The sequence below is a fragment of the Staurois parvus genome, unplaced genomic scaffold (genome assembly GCF_062004578.1).
Source record: "Staurois parvus isolate SC_StPar_1 unplaced genomic scaffold, SC_StPar_1.0 ptg000030l, whole genome shotgun sequence".
In the NCBI taxonomy this organism is placed as follows: Eukaryota; Metazoa; Chordata; class Amphibia; order Anura; family Ranidae; genus Staurois; species Staurois parvus.
Window position 1 is genome coordinate 2,780,961 of NW_028317826.1, and position 24,028 is coordinate 2,804,988.

A 24,028-nucleotide genomic window follows, 5' to 3' on the forward strand; every position below is an offset into this window, starting at 1 on the left:
AGATACACCCAGGATTTGACTGCACCCACAATTTGACCATTCCCACAATTTGAGCACACCCACAATTTGGTGTGGTACATGGTGCACTCCGCTATATTTCTTCCTACCATTTTTTATCTTTGGGGGTGGGGAGGGAAACAATTACAGTCCCCAAATGCCAATTCTGCCGGGTACGTCACTGATAGAGAATGAGCTTTGTCGTGAGGAAGTGAGGGTTGGAGTTGAGGGCAGAGCTCTGTACTGGAGGTGATGGAGGAACTTTATAGTTGTGTTTCTTAGAATGACACCACCAACGCAGGGGCATTTTTTTCATTTCAGAGAAACCACCAACCCATGGACATTTTTTCCTTAGACACATATTTGCGCACCTGTTTTTAACTTTCCACTAGTTCTATTTCACTGCATGCTACAAACATAACAAAACATTTTCGTGCTCACCACTATTGGCACCATCCCCTTCTCCACTCCCCAGGGGAAGGAGGGGGAGGTACATTTTCACATCTTTGCCCTAAGCACTGGTTGACAATATCCAGCACAGCGATAATATAGCCTGGAGTTTCTTTCAAAATGCAAATGTAAGGTTTTTTTTTCTTTGGTAAAATGAAGGGAAAGGTATTTGTTGCCACGGTTAGTTACCAAGACAGGCAAAACCTTAATAAACCTCAGTTTGCACTGAAGGTTTGATGCTACTTCAAAATAAACTTTAGAACATATTAATGATTACAGAGATGCATTCATATATGTGTTTTATAGCTGCCTGGAGTTCAGCTTTAACTAGTATACAGGCATGATTTATTTATGTGTGAAGTGAAACTGCTCAATTAAAGTATCCATTCATGTGAGAAAGAAGCCTTTTTCTTCAAATTTCAATACGCATGATTGGTTGAAGTTAAAGTGGGTTCAGTTTACTTTACGTATGTTATTAAATTATGCCTAGTTTCACTTAAAGCCTGTCACTGACCAAAAAATTAAAAAAACATTTCCTTGCTTCCCACTCTCTGCCCTCCCACCCATTCACCAATTTTTTTAAAACTCACCTGAATCTGCCATTGCATGGCATGTGCGACAAACCTTTTCCATCTCTGAGGGCCAAAATGTTCTGTATGGTAAAGGTTTTTCTTCTGTTATGTTATTTGCTTTGAGTTTGGTTATTTCAACTTACATTGTAGCAGATGGCTTTTACACACAAATACAGTTTATTACACTGTGTCCTTAGTTAACCTATGAGTTGATGGGTCCTGAGAAGGAAGGGTTAACACTGCTGGTCAGATTTTCTTGCTTTTTTTCAGGAAGATTACAGCCTCGTACAGGTCATACCATATAAATAGGGGCTCATTAGTGCTCTGTAGGGGGGCCAGAGGAAAGACCCTCTTTGGGCATGGGTTCTATAGACTTATGGCTACCAGTTGCTTGACCCTTTTTATGGATTATTGCTACCTCGTGTGGATTTACTGCCAATAATGGATTCTTGCCTTGCAAAGGACTCTTTATGGACTTTACCACCTAACTCAGATATAACTATCACATGGTGCACTACAACGGGCGTATTTAGAGAAATCTCTCAGGGATGTTTTGAAGATGTTATCAAGTACTGCTCAAATGACTAATTTGACTACTTCAGTAAAAGAAGATATTTATTGTTCATCTAAATTGCCTGGTCTGAAGTTTCCAAAGGGGTGCATGCATGGCATATCAAAAGAACAGGGCTAATTCAAGGGGACTGGAGAGGTTAGAGAAGATACAGTACAAAGGTCTAATGAGCAGAGAGGCTGTCCTAAGGAGGCTATGTTAGCATTGCTAGTGACTATCATACTGATATCACATCCTGAAGCAACCAACCAGCCAGGAAACAGGTGACATGGGCAGGGTGATGGATACTCTGGTAGTGGTTATGCTTGACCCCTTCACTAGCTACCGGTTCCCCACATATTGAGTACCTAAGGACCTAGCCTTGGTTCATGGAGAGAAAAATGTGGCAGCGGCCTCAGGAGGAGAGCAAGCATGGGTTGATAAAGTGCTTCCTGTATCCAATAGCCACATATAGTTGTGTTCAAAATAATAGCAGTCAGACATCACTAACCTGATCAATCACTGTTTTTGGTAGAAATGATATTTCTACATGGCAAATAATTTACTAGCAGGGGTAGTAGAGTAATAGAAATCCAACAGACCCAACAGTCATGACATGCATGCTGCTGATTCTGTGTAATTGAATCACTAATTGAAAGGGGCATGTTCAAAATAATAGCAGTGTGGAGTTCTATTAGTGAGGTCATTCATTCTTTGAAAAACAGGTGGCAATTATTGCCCTTATTTAAGGAAGGAAGGCAGCAAATGTTGTACATGCTGGTTACAGTGCATTTCTCTCTGAAATTCTGAGGAAAATGGGCCGTTCCAGACATTGTTCAGAAGAACAGCGTACATTGATTAAAAAGTTGATTGGAGAGGGGAAAACATATAAAGAAGTGCAGGAAATGATAGGCTGCTCAGCTAAAAGGATCGCAAATGCTTTAAAATGGCAAGCAAAACCTGAAAGACGTGGAAGAAAGCGAAAAACTACCATTCGAATGGATAGAAGAATAGCCAAAATGGCAAGGACTCAACAATCAGCTCCAGGAAGATCAAAGAAGGTCTAAAGTTACCTGTGAGTACTGTTACAATTAGAAGACACCTATGTGAAGCCAAGCTATCAAACCTGGACGTCACCTTTTAGATAATCATACCTGACATTTAGCATATTTCTGTAATTTTTTTTTATTTTACTATTGTGGAGTAGTTAGGAGGGCTTGTGGGAGACAGATGTGACGGGCTGATTTACTAAAACTGCAGAGTGCAAAATCTGGTATAGTTCTGCATAGGCACCAATCAGCTTCCAGGTTTTGTTTTGTGAAAGCTTAATTAAACCAGCTGAAGTTAGGAATTCATTGGCTACCATACACAGCTGAACCAGATTTTGCACTCTCTGGTTTTAGTAAATCAACCCCTTAGTATGTGTGTGTGGGGGGTAATTTCTGTAGAAGTAAGGGTGGCAGGGAGGAGCAATAACTTCATCCCCCTTTTACATTGTAGTAAACTAGAACCTATATATTTGCATTGCTAAACTGATGTCTGTATTCTTCAGAACAATTTTTCTAAATCAGAAAAGTTATTTTTCTTCCATATTGCTCATAAATTGGACACACAGTTTTGGTTTATAGACTTCAACTGTACATCAGATGTCTGCAGTGTGCTCTCTATCTTCAGCATGTTTGAGGCTTGCTCTTTGTGTACCTTGTTTATACTGACATACAAAACTTAAAAAAAATAGGTTGCGCTTAAATACATACAAATGTGTAACAAGAAAATAAATAACAAAACAATAAGAAACAATATTTTAAATCAAAATACAATCCAGCAAAAACGAAAAAGTCCAAAAGTTCAAATAATCAATGTCCAAAATAATTCATCACCAAGTAAATCCACCACCAAAAATGGTTAAATAGAACTCATCAGAGTAATATGCTGATTGTCCGTGAGGACGTCGATGACGAAACGCTTAGGGCGGTGCCTTTGGATGTGAGGTTCAGAATACTTCTGGTTTGTCTGCACGTAGCATGTGCATGTTTGGCTGGGTCTGAGTCGCCTGTATTCATTACAGATGCTGTCTATACTGGTGTCAGTCTGGACACCCTGCTTGTAAGTGCATTTCTTCATTAAAGTTTGATGCTTTTTAAAACATACTGCACCATGATTGTTCGCTTTTTTCTTTTGAGTGACGGTCTGATCATCTCTCAGTTTGGATACTAAATCACCTTTGGAGTGGATTTTCAACTTTGCAGCACATCATCTGTTGGAGTTCATCCCTCATTTCTTCAGTGTTGTTGTCACCATATTATTCATTTCTCCCAGAATAACAAGTACTATATGCTGATTTTTCAACAATCAGCATATTACTCTGGTGAGTTCTATTTAACCATTTTTGGTGGTGGATTTACTTGGTGATGAATTATTTTGGACATTATTGATTATTTGAACTTTTGGACTTTTTCGTTTTTGCTGGATTTTATTTTGATTTAAAATATTGTTTCTTATTGTTTTGTTATTTATTTTCTTGTTACACTTTTGTATGTATTTAAGCGCAACCTATTTTTTTGACGTTTTGTATATTCTATAAATTTATAGGCTAGGTTTTGCAGCTTACTGTTTTATATCATTTCCGTGGCGCTGGTTCTTTATTTATATATATATACTGACATACAGCCTGTAAGCAGCACCTGTAGTTACATCATGTGCTTTAGGGGTCTCTTTAAAGTGTAACTAAATGCAATTTTTTTGTTTTCAGTTTGGATAGAGTAAAGAAGGATTATAACCCATGTGAATATTTTTTTGCCATCTGTATTCCATCTGGAAGATTGCCCTTCATTTCCTGTGCCATAGCTAAACCAAGAGGTGATAGGAAATTCTTGCAAATTAAGGGAATCACTTGGGCCCCCCAGCAGTGGTGTATTGTCTAGGGTGGTAATTTTCAGAGGGGGAGCACCGTCCCTCTGGAAGAAGGTTCCTGGTGAGCGGCCCCTCTGAACCATGCAGGGCCGCCATCGGAGGGATACCACCGGTTCTTCTGTAGGTGGCCCAGACAGCAGGGGGATCGGTGTGGTGGGGGAGAGATACACAGGGAGTGCCTGTGTACAGAGGAGAAGTTGTGGAGAGGAAAGAGCCCAGATGAGGTGAGCTGTGTTGTGTTCTCTTGACTCTCCCTCCTGTCGTCCATGCAGCACATGAGACAAGATCACTGATAGATCGTAGGGACTACACACACACACACACACACACACACACACTATGATTACCACCCCGTACCCACATTTCCTGCTGCCCGGAGATGAGCAGCCCTTGGAGGAGGTAAGGGGTGGTAATCATATTATGTGTGCAGTCCCATACGATCTATCAATGATCCTGTCTTATGTGCTGCATGGACTACAGGAGGGAGAGCCCAGAGAACACAACACAGCTCACCTCCTCCTGGAGAGAGAGAGAGAGAAGAAAAAAAAACACTTATATACATACACACACTCAGTGAACTCTCTCGCTCTCTGGGGGGGGGGCAGAATATTTGTGTTGCCCAATGGAAGATTTCCTCTCAATTACTGTTTTCTTTGAAAGTTTCACTTTCAAAGAAAATGGTAAACCAGACAAATAGAGAGGTTGAACCTCCTTAACGGGGAGCACCAACAGCAATAAAAAACCTGATAGAGGTTCTAATTCCACTCCACTCTATCAAAAGCTAAAAAGAAAGTTTGCCTTTACCTACACTTTAATTCTAAAAACTGAATCAGCATATTCTAATTTTAAATTAAAGCTTAACTCTGGGAAAAGTAAAAGTTTTCCTTTTCAGTGGGGCTACGGCAAGGGTAACTGCTGGTTTATGTCTAGAGGACCAGGCAAATAAATTTTCCTTACCCAATTCTCAGCTTCCATATTCTCCTCTGCGCTGCTAAAAGTTCCCTCACCTGCACTCTAGCGGTCTGATGCCTCTGATTTCATCAAAACCGAGAGTCTGATAACCAATTTACAAGGTTTCTTCAAAACAATTCCACACTTTCATATTTTTGTTGGAAACAGTGAGGGTGGGAAAAATAGTAATTGATCATGTCTGAGAGTGTCATGTGACTAGTCTGTCTGGCAAGCCGGCTGACCTTGCAGTTTAGTATGAGTTGTCATGCTGCTTTTGAAATTCTTAAAAAATACAGTTAAAAAAAGTGCATAAACTTTTTGAAGACCCCTCGCATTATTGCACAGCACACAATCCAGATTTAATTAGACATCAAATATTCTATGGGTTTAATGACTTTGGACATGGAATGTGTCTAATCCACCTTCTGCATTTCGTATTATTGGGATATTTGGTCTTAGAATGATAATAATTCTTATACATTTGGGTGGATGCTCGTTATTAATAAAAGATAAAGTTGATATAATCAGGATTTATAAATTATGAATATATTTTGGCCCTGGCTGTAAAAAACAAACAGCTAAAATATTTACAAGATGCCATAAAGCCTCTGGTAATGGAGATTTATGATGCTGTAAGAAGGCTCTCGACTTAAAATGGAACTTTAGGCCACAATTATAAAAGGGCAAACAGGCAGGAATTTTAATGAAAAAGAGTAATGCTTTGTTTTCTTCTGCATTGAAGTTACTTACCTGTCTGTCCACCCTTGTACAGTGAGAGCCCCACATGTGCAGCTCACTGTACAAATTCGGCAATGCTGAATCTGACTGCACTCCCCTGCTTGAGTGACGTCGGCTTTCGAGACCCACAAGCCAAGAGTCCAAAAATGTCACCGAGAAGCTCGGGAATGGTACATTGCTGGAGCTGAGGTGATTAAAGTTCCTCTTTAAGAGCCTTCTGTATTTCGTTAATGAGTTTAATTACCTTGGCTCAGGTCATGTCATAGACCCTATGAACTGGAATGTTTTAACCACTTTACTACCACGCTATAGTGGAGTTGTCCAGTTCTGGAAGGGTGTCATATGACATCCTCCCAGAACGTGCCCCCAGCAGCACGCACCCGGCACTGTCAGTGATTGCTGTGTCCTATGGACATAACTGATCACATGACTAGGTAAAATGACACAGCAGATAACAAAGTAAATACAGTTGCCGGTTATCTGCAGCACTTTCCTCACCCTGTCACAGCATGAGGAAAGTACTGCCGATAACCGGCAAATGTCACAGAGCGAATCTGCACTGATAATCAGGGCACTGGTTATCAGGGTCCTGATCACCAGTGTCCATCAGTGCCACCCACCAGTGCCCGTCAGTGCCACCCATTAGTGCCCAGCAGTGCCACCCATCAGTGCTGCCCTTCAGTGCCCCCCAGCAGTTGCACACGTAAGTGCCCATACAAGTGCACAGCAGAGAAATACAAAACAGCATGTCTCCCAAGTAAAACAGCACACAGCACTCATAGTAAACCACACACACGTAACCCTTTGATGGTCCAAAAGTTAACCCCTTCCTGCCCAGTGTCATTAGTACAGTGTCATTGCTTTTTATATTAGCACTGATCACTGTATTAGTGTCCCTGGGGATGTCAGTGGCAGTTACTCAGTTCCCACCCAGTGTCAGAATGCACAGCGCAGTCCCACAGTCCCGCTATAAGTCGCTGATCGCCGCCATTACTTGTATAAAAAAAATTAAAACAAAAATTCCAGTATATATACCGCCGTTTGTAAACGTTATAATTTTCACATAAACTGATTAATTTATATGTATTGGGATTTTCTTTAGTAAAGACATGTAGCAGAATACATTTTGACCTAAATTTATGACGAATTTAGGTTTTTTACATTTTTTTATTGGACATTTTTAATAGCAAAAAGTCAAAAATATATATTTTTTCCCAAATTGTTATTTTTTTGGTTATGGCGCAAAAAAAAAAATGCAGAGGTGGTCAAATACCACTAAAAGAAAGCTCTATTTGTGGGGGAAAAAGGACATAAATTGAATTTATGTACAATGTTGCATGACTGCGCAATTATCGGTTAAAGTAACGCAGTGCCGTATTGCAAAAATGGCTTGGTCGGGGGGGGGGGTTAATCTTCTGGAGGGCAGAGCATCAGACATCTGTAGATTACAGCTGCTGTTGTGAAAGACACAAGAAAGACCGGACTACACATATTGCAGAAAGGGGAGTACACTCCTCTTCTTTTTCCCCTTGATATACAACAAACTTAGTAGGTAGAGCTGTAGGCTTCTTTTCACATTTTACTTGCTAGTTATAGTGTTGAAAAAGACTGTTTACAAAGCTCAGTAGCACAACCAACTAAATAAGTTAGAAATTACTCTCCATCCTCTCTCTACCTGCTCCCATTATGATAGCTCCATACAGAGTTACAAATAGTAAATTAGAAGCTCATTGACCCAGCTACACACAGGGTGTTTCCCAGCATGCAGGCAGTGTTTATCCTTCCTTTTAGAAATCTCTAAAATACATTCTAAATAGAGTATCAGAAATGTACCCTGAAATATTTGTTCATTTGTAAAAGTTTATATAACTATCATATCTGGGGCAGCACAGTAGCTAAATTGTTAGCACTTCCGCTTGGCAGTACTGGGGTCATTGGTTTAAATCCCAGCCACGGCACCTCCTGCCTGGAGTTTGCATGTTCTCCCTGTGCCTGCATGGGTTTCCTCTGGGTACTCCAGTTTCCTCCCACACTCCAAAGACATGCTGGTAGGTTAATTGGATCCTGTCTAAATTGTCCCTAGTATGTGTATGAATGTAAGTTAGGGACCTTAGATTATATGCCCCTTGAGGGTTAGGGACTGATGTGAATGTACAATATATATGTAAAGCATTGCGTAAATTGACAGCGCTATATAAGTACCGGAAATAAATAATCTCCTTATAAAGCACAACTCCAGCTAAATTTTTTGTTTTTGGACAGATCAGGAAAGAGTTAGAATGTCTGTCAGTTTTTATTGACTGTGCTCCTGCTGGGAGGTTTCCCTCATTTCCTGTTAGGACAAGAAGTAATGGTAAATTTCTCCAGTAAGGAGACAAACTAAACCAGATACACACACACAGGCAAAGTCCTGTCACAGGGACAGGAAGTGAGGGAAATCTCCCCAATGTGACACAGATCACAAAAAAAATTAGAAATGCAGAAAGGAGCACCAGACCAAAATCAGATAAAAAAGTTCAAGATCACTTTAATTGTTGGTAAAAAAAAAGTTATATGAAAGCAGCTAATGTGTTTCAGGGGCCACTTCCCTTTCATCAGGGATAAACACAGGATTTGCTGCTCAGCAACTCCTGTCAAATTGATTCTCCATGAAGGGAAAAAACTAAATATATTTAATGATGGACTTTACTGGTGCTCAGGAACATACCAATTGTTCTAAGAAAAAAGTTTGTTTATTACAACCATTTAAAAGAAAGAACAAATATCCATTAAAAAAAATATATGGTCATCACTCATATATATAAATATTGTTCCACATAAACATGATGTTCTTTCAATTCCAATATTCCAAAAGAGGTCAACGTGTTTCTCATATGTGCTTCCTTGGGACCTTCATTCAGAAATTTTTAAGGAGTGTGACCTATATCCTTCCTCTCCTCATTGCCTCTAGTTAAGAGGCAAGAAAGTGAAGGACAGCAGCAGACCCGTAAGCCATGACGTTTATCAAGGATGCTGAAAAATTCGTGAAAAACTACAGATTTTCAAAATCATTGGAGGCACCATCGGATTACAGAATGAATTATGTTTTTTCGATTTTCCTTCGAAAAATTGTTCGGAATTCGACCCATGTATGACCTGCTTTAGAGAAACAGCATTGACTGTTGTTATACTTTTTTTTATCAACAATTAAAATGGTCTTTTATCTGGTTTTGGTCTGATGCTCCTTTCTGTATTTCTTTGGTTTGGGCTACTCTTGGGTGCCCATCAAGGGAATACTTGCTGTCTGGGAGCCACCTCACCAGAGCTATTGAGGTTGTTTGAAAATTTCCTTTTTCTGGCCACACTTGCAAGTCTAAAACTTCCTAGTGCCTCTTTTCTCTGTCCAAAATGAAAAAAAAGTTTTGGCTTTTGGTTTAGATTTTAACGTTTTAATGTATTTCCTTGTATTCAGTATTATTTGGTTGGAAACTAACTAGCTTGGAAGTAACTATTCACATAGCCCATTTAATCAGTAAGACCTAGGTATGGTTCATATATAATTGTGGCCATTCCAAGCTCTTGGTACTTCCCCAGGTTACCTAGTTAATAATACAGAAGTGACGTATGAAGGTGAAAATGATGACCCTGTCATATTATATTTACTATTTGTAGGCTTTTAATTGATCAGACTGTAAAAGAGCTGAAGCCAAGCTGTGCAATCTTATTAATGTCCTCATTAAGCTTGGCTTTAAATTGAAGTACCAGAGCTCAAAGGCATGAAAGCAGGACTGCCCGGCAACCAGGTGTAATAAATTAACGCCGTCATTACAGTCTTTTTTGCCGTCCTAATTGAAAGGAAATATGTTTGTCTTCTCATTTTCCAAAGCATAATAGTATGCATCACTCTTTTTTACATATCTGTATTTCTTAATGAGTGAGCCTGCAACACTGCGGAGAACTATCGGGATGTTAATTATGAAAGCTGATTGCTTCTGCATTGTTTCCTGATTGTGATTTATTCATGGTACTGTAAATCAGAAATTCCCCTTTGGAAAGCGGCCCAGGTGTTCCAGCATCAAAGGAGAAAAGCGCTATTGTTCTGCACACCCTTTGTCAAAGTGATACTCTTAATCCTACCTTAGTAGAGTGTTTTGGATACTTATTAGGAGGGTCATTGCAATGGATGCTACAATCACACAATACAGCGACAATAAAGAGGAGCTTTATAGAGTGTCTGTGGCAAAGTGTATTAACAGAATTCTCATTTTAATTACAGAGAGTTTATTTACTAGTCCTAATTAGAAAAGCTTTTTTTGTCAGTAAAATCCTTGTATATCTTAAAAAGTAACTCCTTTTGTTTGTGTATTCTCAGTTAATCTATTTTGCCCTCTAGTTTGGGGGAACTCCCTTCTTCTGCCTTGTTTCTTCCCTTGCTTATTTTTCCCCTTATTCTTCTCCTCTTCCCTCTCCCCCCCCCTTTTTATTTTAGTGTTTTTTGCTTTCAGTTTTGTTCAACCCATTTTCAAGGTGGACCAGCAAGTCCACACCCCAAAACCTTTTCTAGCCCCTGGGTCTAAGGACTCAGGCATCCAGTGTTGACCCCCAGCCCACTCTGGGGTTTGTTTGTTGTTTGACAGTTCATATTCTTTTGTACATCCTATGTTATTCATGCTATTCCATGATATTTATATTGTTTATATCCCCTGCGTGGGAATATTGTGGCTGTGTTTTCTCATTTGCATTTCAATAAAAAAATATTGTACGAGGAAAAGTAACTTCACTTTTACTGAGAAAAAATTGCGCATGCCTGTGGAATGGCCACAAACTATGGTACATTAAATTATCCATAGGCGATGCTTTAAAAGCCTTTACAGATTACCAGTTTACAGTTACACAGGCAGTCTGGTTCTATAATTGTTGCTTTTGCAGCAATACCTCACATGTGTGGTGTGATTGCTGTTTACATATGCAAGAGAACGGGGGCCGGGGGGGTAAATTTTCTATTTATTTTGTTACTACTTATATTTAAAGCTTATTTTTTTAAACTTAACACATAAATGAGCACTCAAAAGTGGTCCAGTAGTGCATAAATATATACGTGAAAAGATATGTAAGAAAAATTAAAAAGAATGAAAAATAAAGAAAGATAAGTATATAGTCCCAAGAAAAGTCCAAAGAATGATCCTTATCCGCCAAACGATTCTTCAAACCTCTCAAAGTAACCACCAAGTGAGAAAATAAAATGGTGTTCCCCCTATGAGGTGTACACTCACCAGCAAGTGTTGCCTCCCACTCTCATGGCTGGCAAAAATGGCTCAATATATATCTCTTGGTGGGATAAAGGGTCTATCAATGCCGGTATGCTTCCTCTCCTCCACTTTCCATAATTGCCTATCCCCAAAAAGGCTGGCAATCTTTTCAAGTGATAATGAATTTCCAATATGGCGGCACTTAGGGTAGCACAAAGGAACTCCTCCCTCCTCTTAGTACTCTATACTCAGATAAATGGTCTGTTTATAAATCTGTGATGTCATCATTTATTACTGAAGCTTCCTTGATCCCCCTTATCAACTTTTCCAGCTCATCCAAAGCATCTGATCAGAATTAGGTCGGTGATAGCTTGTAAACAAACAAAACAAAAAAGAAAGTGACAAAATCCTTGTCGCTTCTAGTTTTTGACGTCATTGAAAAGGGGCAGGAACTTATTGTACATAGGGACACAGGGAATGCGACCTGAGTCTGGTAAAGACGGCAGCAGTGGTGATGGGGGGGGACCCCTTCCCCTGCTTGTAAAAGTGATCGAGGCGCTCTATAGGCTCTCAGATCACTTTTACCTCGTAGAGAATCACCTACAGAAAAGAACAATACCAGGATCATGACTGTAGCTGCAGCCATAATCCTGGTATGACCACTACAGTGGATTGTGGGTGCAATTTCGGGCTTCTGCACACTCACTCTTCAGCTTTCTGCCTGCACCTCTGTTCTGGCTTTCAGTTTGAAAGCTGGAAGAAGTGTGAATGGACTATGAATGCACTGATCAGGACACTCACAGAACAGTGAAACTACAAGTCCATCTGCGCAGTGGCAGGTGAGACTTGTAGTTTGTCTATTCACAGATCCCTGTAAATGAAAGACGCAACTAAGCGGGGGAGAGGAACCCCTACCCGCTGTGATAGGGTGTCATACAGGTGTAACATGTTTAAAAGGTGAACCTTTAACTTCCTCTCAACTCTGCAGCATCTCTAACTGTTTTTAAGCCCCATACAAGGTACTCTGGGCACCACAGAACACTCAGCCATGTTATAAAGATTATGAGTGGGGGATGTGTTCTGTTGTCCCAAAATACTTCCTGTCCTAAGGTGACAATGCTGCTTTTCCATATTTTCAGTAGAATTAGTGACCATTGTCACTCTAGGACAATGAATGTGCTAATAGCAGAATCTGCAGGAAAAAAATAAAGGAAAGAAAACCCAGAAAGAATAAAATATATGCAGCCACCACATCTAAGGACTGGTGAGCCGCAATATTGTAATTTTTTGGGGGGAAATGACATAGGATCTAGGCAAGCTCCTACCCATATCAAGATCTTTAAGGGAGGAGGAGTGAAAGGAGTGCCTACTTTGGGAAGGTAAAACAAGGCTGTGAAATAATTTTTACAGCCTGCAATAACACCAGCCACCACTAGAGGGAGATTCACCCAAAATCTAGCTGGCTGGGGACACACAGCACTAATCTTTCTTGCAATGTGGCGATTCCAACACATTTCCTGAGATTCCCCAAGTTATTCTGTTGCACTGTAACTTTAAACCCCCAGGAATTAATCCGGACACTAACCCTAAGTTTACTCTTACATAAAACCTTACTTTTAATATCAGTCCCCATAACTATCAGGATTGAAGGCTCCCGCTTCTACAACGTTTGATCATAGTTCTATAGGTGTGTTTCCTTTTTATCTGCTAAAATCTCCTCTTTTTTTATACAGTGTAGACCAGGGGATGTTTACTAAAGAAAAAAACCAGGATGAGGAATGTCGCTCATCAGTCATCACATACCATTGTCACAACAATAATTCAAAAGCCTACGATGCCAGGCAGAAGGAACATAAAATAGCCAGGAAGAAGCTGTACATTGCAGCAGCAATTTGCTTGGCATTTATTGCGGCAGAGATTGCTGGTAAGTACAAAATGCATTCTTACCTTAAGGCCTCATGCTTTTTTTCATTAGCTTTTTTTAGTGGTTTGCCACGTTAGCTTTTGTTTTTAGCAAGGAAATACCTTTTTTGCCATTTTGAACTCCCACTTTACCACAATGCACCTCTGAATAGTCATTCTGTAGTTGTTTAGTCACCGTTTTCAAAGCAGAGAGAGCGCTGTGTTGCTCAGGAGCTATCTTTCTTTTTCTTGGTTTGTCCATTATGGATCCTTTAATGCAGAAAATAGATGAGGCTATGCTACTGATTCTATTAAGGATGGTGAGGAGACAGAGACAGCTGCCATCAACGACCATTCTGGACCCATCCTTTGATATCCCATTGTGTATCCTCCATATGTCCGTAAAAGGAATTTCCTGTTTGCACACAGTTTTGCTAACTGAGACAATGAGGCAGCAAAGGACATTGGGAAATGTTCCTGTTTGCACACAGCACTGGTCAGGCAATGAAGGCAAGAGCAGCAAAGCACACTGGGAAGCAAAGGACACTGAAGGAACAGTTCAGCCAGCTGAGACAATGAGGCAGCAAAGGACATTGGAAAGCAAAGGACATTGATGGAACAGTTCAGCCAACTGAGACAATGAGGCAGCAAAGGACATTGGGAAATGTCCATAAAAGGAATTTCCTGTTTGCACAACACAGTTCAGCCAGCTGAGACAATGAGGCAGCAAAGGACATTGGGAAATGTCCATAAAAGGAATTTCCTGTTTGCACAACACAGTTCAGTCAGCTGAGACAATGAGGCAGAAAAGGACTTTGGGAAATGTTAATTTGCAAATAGCACAGGTCAGACAATGAAAGCAAGAGGGGGGAAAGCACACTGGGAAATGTAGGAATTTACTGTAGAAAAATGGCAGTGTCCAAAAATATTGCTTTAAAAAAGCTTAAGTCTCAAAACGCTTAAACACTGGATAGCCATGTTTTTCAGAGATTTACAGCATTAGAACATTTGTACAGTTGAAAAACTCCTCATCAAATGCTGTAGTTCTGTGTTTTTTTTTCCAGCCTGAAAATGCCCCTGCCAAAAACGCTGATAAAAGCCTATGTGTGCATGGACATATGGGATAATATGCTGGGGAGTTTACTGGTTGCAGAAAAAAATGTCTGACTTCGAAAACAACACTAACATTTTCTGTAAATACACTTATTTTCACCAGTTGTTTTTTCACTGGGTCTTTTATATTTTTATTATATAAACGAAAAAAGACAGAACATAAAAAATATATATTTTTTACTTTTTACTAAAGGATATACCATAATACAGATTTCACCTTGAAGGAGATACAAAAAGTTTAATCATATAAATATATTATTTTATATTAGGGAGACTTTTATGGAAACAATTGTTTTATTAGTTGTTCAGATGTGGAAAATAGTACAGGATCATCTGCAGAATAGGAGGATGTGGCTTTTAGGGCATGCACAGCAATTTAGAGTAGAAATAGTATTGGTCTGAAAAATGGTATACGGTTGCCAGGAAAATGGGAGCAGTAGAAAAAGTGAGATGATGCCAAATGACCTCCAAGCTCTGATGAAGCCCCACCTTTTTGGGTGTAACGCGTAAGGTGAAGTCATGCTGAATGACATCATCACGCAATGCAGAAGGAATGGCAATACCGCTGCATGTTTGGTGTGTTGTGATAGGTGATAAATCTTGACTGGCCGCCATATTCCTGATCATGTCCAATGCCGGATCTACTGTTTTTTTAATGTAAATAGTGCAATGGTACATATTTTTTGTATATAATGGAAACAAAGCACTAGAAGCCTTCTTATTTTGTCTTTCACTGAGGAGGAGAGGAGGACGCAAGATAATATTATATTATTATACAGAATTTATACAGAGCCAATAGTTTGCACCAGGGGCGGACTGACAACTCATGGGGCCCATGGGCAATAGGGGATCATGGGGCCCCTGTGTCCTCGCCCACACTCAAAGCACACCCAAAAAGCCTATAGAAAAGGTGCCAGGGGCATTTCATGGGGCCCCCTACTGCCCCAGGCCCTCGGGCAGTGCCCCAGTGCTCAAATGGTCAGTCCACCCCTGGTTTGCACAGCGGTTTATTAAAAAAAAGGGAGCATCCAGTAGTCCTTTGGGTGTAAATCACTGAAACCTGTCAATAGGAGGAAGATCAGGGGTTCCTGATAGCCACTGGGAGTTTCATTACATCAAACTTTTATAGACCTCTATAGGTGAGCACACATTTTTAGTTGAGCACATAGTGGTTTGTGATGGAAGACAGAGGCTGATTCCCAAGCACTGTTTATTTAGAAGGAGTACTGTTCCACTTGAACAGGGTCACTGAAGGACCTGGTACTGAATTTTATGCACGATGGGACTTTTATTGTATTAGAGACACTTGTTGATTTTGATGGTTATTTGCATTATTCCTTTACTTACGAGTCATTATTGATGTTAATTGGGTTTTTTTTGTAACAAAATAATTGTTTCTGATAGGTAGTTTTCATTTTAGAGCTCTGCACACCTTTTTCGATATTTATTAGTTGCTATGAGTGAATCTGATTGTGTTAGCTGCTAAGGTGTTCATTTTAATCATTGTACAGGTGGCATTGCTTTTTTGTTGCATTTCTGTTCTTAACCACTTGAAAATTTTGAACATAACAGACACATCCAAAAAACTAAAGCAAGGTTTTTAGGGTTCATCTCTTACACTCTGATCCCCTCTTGCCAGCAATTACCGGCTTTCAAAATGACAGCCAGGAATTGCTCTGTATTACACAGCAGGAGCAGCTGTCAAAATGCAGCCACTCCTGTGTATAGTCTGCAAATGTCATTTAGTAAATACAATGCAACAAGGTATTGTTTCAAAGTACACACTTTTTCATCTGATCTGCTTAATCATCAATTATAGCAGGATTAAACCATGAGCCTGGGTTCACATATATGCAGTGCCGTATATCGCATGTGATTCACACAGGAACCGCACCGCATTCCTGTGCAAATCACATACGGTTTGTTTGCGGTGTGATTGGAGCCATACATTTTGTGTGGCTCTAATCGCACCACACCCGCACTGAAAAGGTGCAGGATCCTTTTTTGGGTCCGCACTAGAATCGGATCGCATGGGTATTCACACCTATGCGATCCGATTCTGCACATTGCACCACATTTTGCGGACCGCTTTCAGGCTGTTGTTAACTTAACATACACACTTGGGGTGCGATTCTGATGCGGTGCAGAATTCACACTGAAAATGCTGCGAATTCCGTACCGCATCAGTGTGAACCAGGGCTAAAACCAAAATATATTAAATTGTAGCTTGACAATGTTAGATGTGGTGACTGTATTAGTTTTCTTTTTTAGTTTTTTCCCCTGCTATTTTCATCTGGTGATCCAGCCAGTAAGTTTGTTATTTGTCAACTTTTTAACAGACCAAGTTGGCCAGCAAAAGTGCAGTTAAGAGAGTTGAAGCGAACCATTTACCACTGACAGTGGTGTTTACAATAGTCAGCTTTTATTCATTTATGTAACATTTTTATCCCAAAAGTGGGTTGGTAAACTGCAATATATTAACATTTTTTTTTGGGGGGTTAATACCACTTTACTGAGATCTTAACATTAAAAAAAAAGTTTTTTCCTTTTTTAATGAAAATTCCTATATAGTATTATTTTCATTCCCCCTTGTTATCCCTTAGTTAATCCTAATCAAACCCAATTAACTCCTTCCTCCCTATATTATTTTCCATTTTTTTCTTTGTCATTAATATTTATTTATTTTGTTGTTATTGTGTACATTTGTTATTATTTTGCATATAGTGTCAAAAATGTGCAAAACTGAAAAAAATAACTTTGTCATAAACTTTTTGTACCAAAAACAAAAAGTTAGTATCATTTTAAACTGGGGATAACATAGAATAAGTGTATTTTTATTTTCAATAAAACTACTTTTACAAAATGTTGCCAAAAGAATGCCTAGATTGTCCCCCAAAAAACATTGTATGCATTACTTTGTCATCTTACCCACATGGAAGAAAAATATATTTGAAATATATTTTTAAAATATTCTTTCCAAATATATTGATGTATACTTAAAATGCTACAATTTTGGCCATATTCAATATATATATATATATATATATTGAATATGGCCAAAATTGTAGCATTTTAAGTTTTCACACAAATGAAGCAATACAAAGAGGACTGGATACTTTTTCATACAAGCACATGGTACAGCAGGCTCATATCAGGAATAGGAAATGTTGGGTTTACATATTCTTTGAGTGCTGCTTCATTTGTCTCCTTACTATTACCAAGTATATGAAAAGCTGAAACAATATATAAGGAAGCAAAGATGGCATGGTGCTTTTGGCACAACATATGAGAAAAATTATATTGGGCTTGGAAAATGTCTACTATATTACATAAAAACCCCATTTCATTTAAATCCAATCAGGTATGCTTTGAAACTGCATAGCTGTCAATGGATCTAAATCAGGTTGAACAACCTGTGATTCTGTCTTTTTGTTTCCAGGTGGCTATATAGCAGGAAGCCTGGCAGTGGTGGCGGATGCAGCTCATCTGTTTGTGGATCTGTCCAGTTTCCTGATCAGCATCTGTTCTCTGTGGTTGTCTTCGAAGCCAGCAACAAAAAGACTCACTTATGGCTGGTACAGAGCGGGTACGCATGGCCATGGATAGGGTAAACGTCTTTCTAAGACCTGAAGCTGCTGACAGATCTTCCTTCTGCTGGAGATGAGCTCCATTGGGGTTACCACAGTCTTTCTCCCTGAATCCGCAGAGGCATGGATGGAGCGTATGGTCATTGAAATGCTCTTTACTTTTTCCAAAGAGAGTCCCAAGTCACATTTGTGATCCTGTCACTGGCAAGAACTCATGATATATCATATCTCCCCTGCATAGCAATCATATCATGAGAAAGTTTCTGCCAGCAGCAAGAAGTACAAGTGTGACCAAAAAGCAACAATCTTCTGGAGGTTGCAAATAAATGTTCGATTGTGCTTGGGAAAATATAAAATAATCTATTAGTTGGAATCACTTAATAAAGTGGAACTAAAACTCATCAATTTTACTGTGTCTTCAAAACAGATACATTCAAGGCATGCTCTGAATGATAACTGTCACAGTTGCTTGTGCTCTCAGGTGAACTGCCAGCCATTAAATGGCTGGTGTCATAACTGATCACACGTGCAGCACCAGATCAAACAGAGGCTAAGATGGCAGCTTCCTTGGTTGTAAAGGATAGGAGGGTTTAGTTCCACTTTAATTGTGTACAATGGGGGCCAGCAACCAGTAGATTCTGATCTATCATTAGATCTCGGCCAGGTGACTGGTAGATCACAGTCAGGATGGTGACCTGCCATTGCAGAGCATCAAACAGAGTGCAATGCAGAGGAATTGCTTGTAAAGTTGGAGCTGTAGTAGGGAGCAAGAGCTGCATAAGTCAATGTCTCTTCTGTAGTGCTGGCTCCTATGCTGTGTCATGGTTTGTGGGTGTAGCATGTGCCAAGCATGATCCATTCAAGTGAATGAGGCCGTTCTGCAAGCCTTGTGCAGTACAGCAAACAAGGAGTAAAACAGGCAGCGGTGTGTTGCTTTCTCACCACCTTCTTTAACCCCTTGGACCCCACAGAAGCATTCAGCTATGGGGCACTTGCAGAGTGGCCCCATTTACTTGAATGGGTCTCAATTGACAGGTGGTAGCACCCACCAAAAGCAACAGGGATGTAATTGCTGCTGCGGCAGTGTACACCTTTGGCTGCTACCTCAGCAGATAAAGGGGGTAGGGATTGGGGGCAGTAAAACCATGACTCAACCACAGGGTTTTACCACACCTCAACTTTACATGTCAATAAGTCCTAAGAGGGATGCAACTAAGGGCTCATTCACAAGTGTACCAGGCACTGCTGCGTATGAGTATGTTTGACAGGTGATAAGGAGGCCTCACCACTTTATTTAAACCCTTGATTGTCGTGCAATGTACGCGATTGTGACACGGTACTACGGCAATTAGAGGTTTCAGGTGTCAGTAGGTGACACTGAGCCCGGTGATCTTTGACTTCTCCCATGTTGTTCAGGTAGATCTCCACCTCTGTAAAGTTGCCTACCTGTGGTTTACAGCCTCCATGCACCCCAATATATATGAATGTTGATTGAATTATGTTAACCATTACAAATGATTCAGGAAAGAGATAGTAAACTCTAAACACAATGGGGCAAACTTAAACCTATAGCCAATTTTTTTTTTCAGACTGGTTTAGTGATCAAGCCTGGGTAAAGGTACATTATGCTCCAGTCAAAAAGATTTTAAATGTACAAAGGGAGACAAAAGCTTATCATTTATGTTCAGCTTTAGTGCACAAAGCTACCCCACTGCTTAAAATTGTCTTGGGGCAATCAATTTGGTGCTCTGGGAACAGTTTTTCAGCCATATAAGCAGGTATTTCAGGTATTCTCAAATCCAAGCTATTTGTTCTCTATGGGAGATAACATTGCACAATATTGTCTCGTGACCTTATGCTTAAAGGATATGATGCTCTTTTGGCCCTGCTACTCCTGTGGGTCACAACAGTACATTTAATTCTGCACTCTTGTGACCCCTATTGAGCTGACAATGGGCAAAAGTCAGTTGTTGGCTGGCCAGTTGAGCCTCTGCAAGGATCCCGACTTTATTGTTGGGATCCATCCAGATGCTGGGGTGGCAGTTGGCTCAGCCTCTTAGCTCACTAAAAGCAGTTCTCCCCTCCACACAGCCTGGGGGTCCAGTGAATGCTGGAGGGTCTCATCAGCCAACGAGACCTGAGTGATCAGCGGTCTTTGATAGCTCATTTCTCGGTGTAGAGGGATAGCTGCAGCTGGGATCCATGCTGCAGCCATCTAGGTGAGTACGACTGTTTGTTATTTTTATAAACCCACACTTCACTTTTAATCCTATTTGACATGGCATCTGCAGGGATCTTGTAGCAAAATGGCAGTGTATTTCACAAAAACTCAACTTAAAGAAAATCTATAATAGGTTTGTACATATTTTGTTTCTCTTTTTATAATCAGGTAAGTATAATATATTGCATGCCACAATTTTATAATCTTCTATATAGCCAGCAGGTGGAGCTGTAGTCTCCTTTTCACATAGTCAGCTACTTCAGCTTTCTGCTTTGCTGAATGAAGCTTGATGTATACAGAAGTCTAATAAATCACAGCTTTAATTAATCTACATACAATCCAGTGCTCAAAAAAGACTGCTTATTATCAACTTTTGTAAGGATTAGAACCCCTATCATGCTTTTACTGCTGTCTTTGTCCAAATGTGGGCTTGTACTGGGACTGAAAGTGAAAGAAAATAAAAAATAAATGTAAAAACTCATCTCTTCAAGATGTCTATCCCGACACCACCTAAAAATACTTTTACTTACTCCACCAGCTTATGCTTTACAATCTAAAAAGGAGGGGCAAGTAATACAAATGTTAGTAACTGTGATCTCCCATGAGCAGGGCCCTCCAACCCCGCTTGCATTTAATTATATTGTAACTTTTCTGTATCCTTTCATTTTGTAGATTGCAAAGATCTCCTCATAGGTTCTGTTGCATTCCAAGGACTCAATGGGGTTGATTTACTAAAGGCAAATAGGCTGTGCACTGCAAGTGAACTCCAAGTGCATTTGGAAGTGCACTGCAAGTGCCCTGAAAGTGCAGCTGCTCTAGGTCTGAGGGGAACATGCAAGAAAAAATCAAATCAGAAGAGCTTCCCCTCGGATATAAAGCAACTGCCCTTGCAGTGCACAGAATATTTACCTTTAGTAATCAAACACAATGTGAAGGGAAATCTTTTCAATGAAATGCACACAGCAAAATATATACTGCCCAGGGATTTAACTACACTTCACTACTCTAACCAAAACTAAAAAAGTTTACACTTTATAAAAACTTACAAATAATCAAAGCCTATAAACAGCCTAACCCCCCTCTCAATCAATTAAAATTGCCTACAAATAACATTGAGTTGCCATCCAGAATTATTAGTAGTCACAAATGTCAGTATATAGTAATCAATTCCATACCACAGGGCATCTTGAATGCATATGACACATAAATATGGTTCTCTAGCCAATGATCATACTAGAAATCATTTAGGGCGGTCAGTGTTGCTTTGAGACTCCTGTGCGACCGTGCGGTGTGATTTTCATCCCAATTTGTCTAATGGGCTGAAAACACTCTGGATCGCACAAAAAGTAGTGAATGCACTACTTTTCAAAAACACAGTGCACCAAATCACACGGGACTGCGGTTCCATGCAATCGGGTGAAGGCAAAAGCACTCAGTTTGTGATCTGCATTTGGGGTGTCTAATCCCTAAATACCTACTGCAGAATTATTGTAGGTAAAAACATACCCAGCTGCTATAAATCAGTGAAAAAATCTTGAAATAAAAAATAACTAGTTTGAGATAAAGTCCCAGGGCAAACCTACGTCAGCACCAAGAGTCCAGCTGTCCACAGTCCAGTGTTGCGGGGTGAATACCACTTCCTGAGTGGGACACAGAAAGCAACAAAACCTGACAGAGGTTCTAACCTTTCACTAATATATCTAAAACTGGAATGTTCTTTGGCTGGAATTACAATTTAAATGCTTATGCTGTATTAGCCCCAAACCACCCTGCAGTCCAACTCACTAGGGCTGTAATCATTCAGTGCTCACCTATTTGGACATTTTCTGCCTTGACAAAAGAATTCTATAACCAGCTTTCTACAAATACTTTTATTTATTTGTTTTAGAAATAGTTGGTGCCTTAATGTCCATGATTACCATCTGGGTGGTCACAGGCGTGCTGGTTTACTTGGCGTGTGAAAGAATTATACATCGTGATTACACCATAGACGGGGTAGTGATGCTCATCACATCAGCGTGTGCCCTTGGAGCAAATATTGTGTAAGTTCTGTTACTATTCTATAGTATACACCATCCTATGTATATACATACTGTACACCATATGATAATTATTCATTTTCAACTGTAAAACAATGTGGAAGTCTGCATGCAGTCACTTTTTATAAAACCTCAGGATAACAGTCCTACCTACTCTATCATGTTGGCAGTTGTGCAGGGTGTCTAAATATGACTGTGCAGTCCATGTGCTAGAGTTAGAACAGTGCTGCCAGCAATCAGAACTCAGTAACAGTCCTGGTCAGACACACCCCCTCCCTTCTTCTGCATTACTAGTTTGTTTGAGCACAATTGTGCTGAAGGGTGTGCCTGTTACTCAGCTCTGCCAGCACAGAGCACTGGAAAAAAGGAGAAAATCTATTACATTCAGACAGGCAGGCCCTTGCACTACATAGCTGTTGGTAAAAATAAAGGAGATTTCACAACCAGATTGTAATTTTCTATCTATCAATCTTCTATCTATCTATCTATCTATCTATCTATCTATCTATCTATCTATCAATCTTCTATCTACAGTAATTGGCCTCCTACTTTCTGTCGGACCATCGTGTTGTGGTTGGTGATCAGTCAGAGGAGGATGATGCTGGTTTGACACTCTTGGAGCCTACTTTTCCAAGAGGAGGGTGGGGGTAAGGACCTTTCCTAACCCCCTCCTCTATCCTACCCTCTAGCCCTTTTCTTTTTCACCTTTTCCTCTCCTCCCCCACCTCCCTGTTTTCCTATCTCTCCCGGTTTTTAGCCCCTTATACCCATCCTCCTCTGAGACAAGACAGGGTGGGTGGCTGTACAAGAAGGATCCTCCACACACATTGATTATTTTAATGACACGTTTATTTTGGCTTTCTGTGTTCTATTGTACAAGTTCATACACAAGTGTTTGCCTGATTGTAGCAGGTGCTTCTGAAACTCCTCCCCCCACCGGTGGTAGTGCAGCGGGTGCAGGTGGTGATGTCTCCCCCTCCCACTCAGTCCACTGCCACTGCTGCAGGGAGAGAGGCAGAGTGGCGCTTTGTATTCCTGGCACTTGCTCTCTCCTCCATCTACAGCACCAGGAAAAAGAGTGAGGATCGGAGCAGCTGTGACAGGGAGATTCATCCACTCTCTTGACCCCCCTCCCTACTAGCAACAGCAAAGGACCAATCATAGAGGAGAGGAGCAACATTGGATATGTAGTCCCCTGGAAGTGCTGACCATTGAGATATAATGGGACTGGAACTACAACCTCCAGCTAGCTTAGCAGGAGAAAACTGGATTGAACTAGATATCCTGCCAGAGCAATTTGGATTCTCTCAGAGTGTGACAGGAACTGAGTGTGACAGGATGCTGTCAAGGAAACGCCATCTAAGAGAGAATGAACCTGTGTCAGGGGAGCCCATAGCCATGTGAGGGACAGCCAGAGGGTACAGACCATGACCGAGTACTAAAGCACAAAGCTACCTAGGTCACAGGCAACCCAGAGTGAATAGAAACAAGATTGGAAAGACTACTGCGGCCGTGCGCTTGGCCTGGTACGATAGCTTTGTGGTCGCTACTTGTTACCACTGTTAGGGACTGATCCATTAGGAATTACCTTCCAGTTACTCCATAGATCTAATACTGCCTGCAGGTCTTGTTGACTACCTTAACGAGGCACCAATGTTTAGCCGGCTGAAGAGCCAGGACTACAGACTGGCCCTAACAATTGCTACCCTGAGGCCTTGCACCTTTGTACTTGGTTAAAGAGGTACCTCTTAAGAGACACTATATTCT

General features: G+C 40.4%; 1 protein-coding gene across 1 annotated transcript in view; it reads left to right on the forward strand.

The window, feature by feature from the left end:
- The window catches only part of SLC30A8 (solute carrier family 30 member 8), a 54,255-nt gene that overhangs the window by 9,761 nt on the left and 20,466 nt on the right, over positions 1 to 24,028 (forward strand). The window contains exons 2-4 of the mRNA XM_089659076.1: positions 13,133 to 13,323; positions 17,854 to 18,000; positions 22,111 to 22,264. Coding sequence (XP_089515202.1) covers positions 13,133 to 13,323; positions 17,854 to 18,000; positions 22,111 to 22,264 — 492 coding nt within the window. The remainder of the gene's footprint in view (positions 1 to 13,132; positions 13,324 to 17,853; positions 18,001 to 22,110; positions 22,265 to 24,028) is intronic.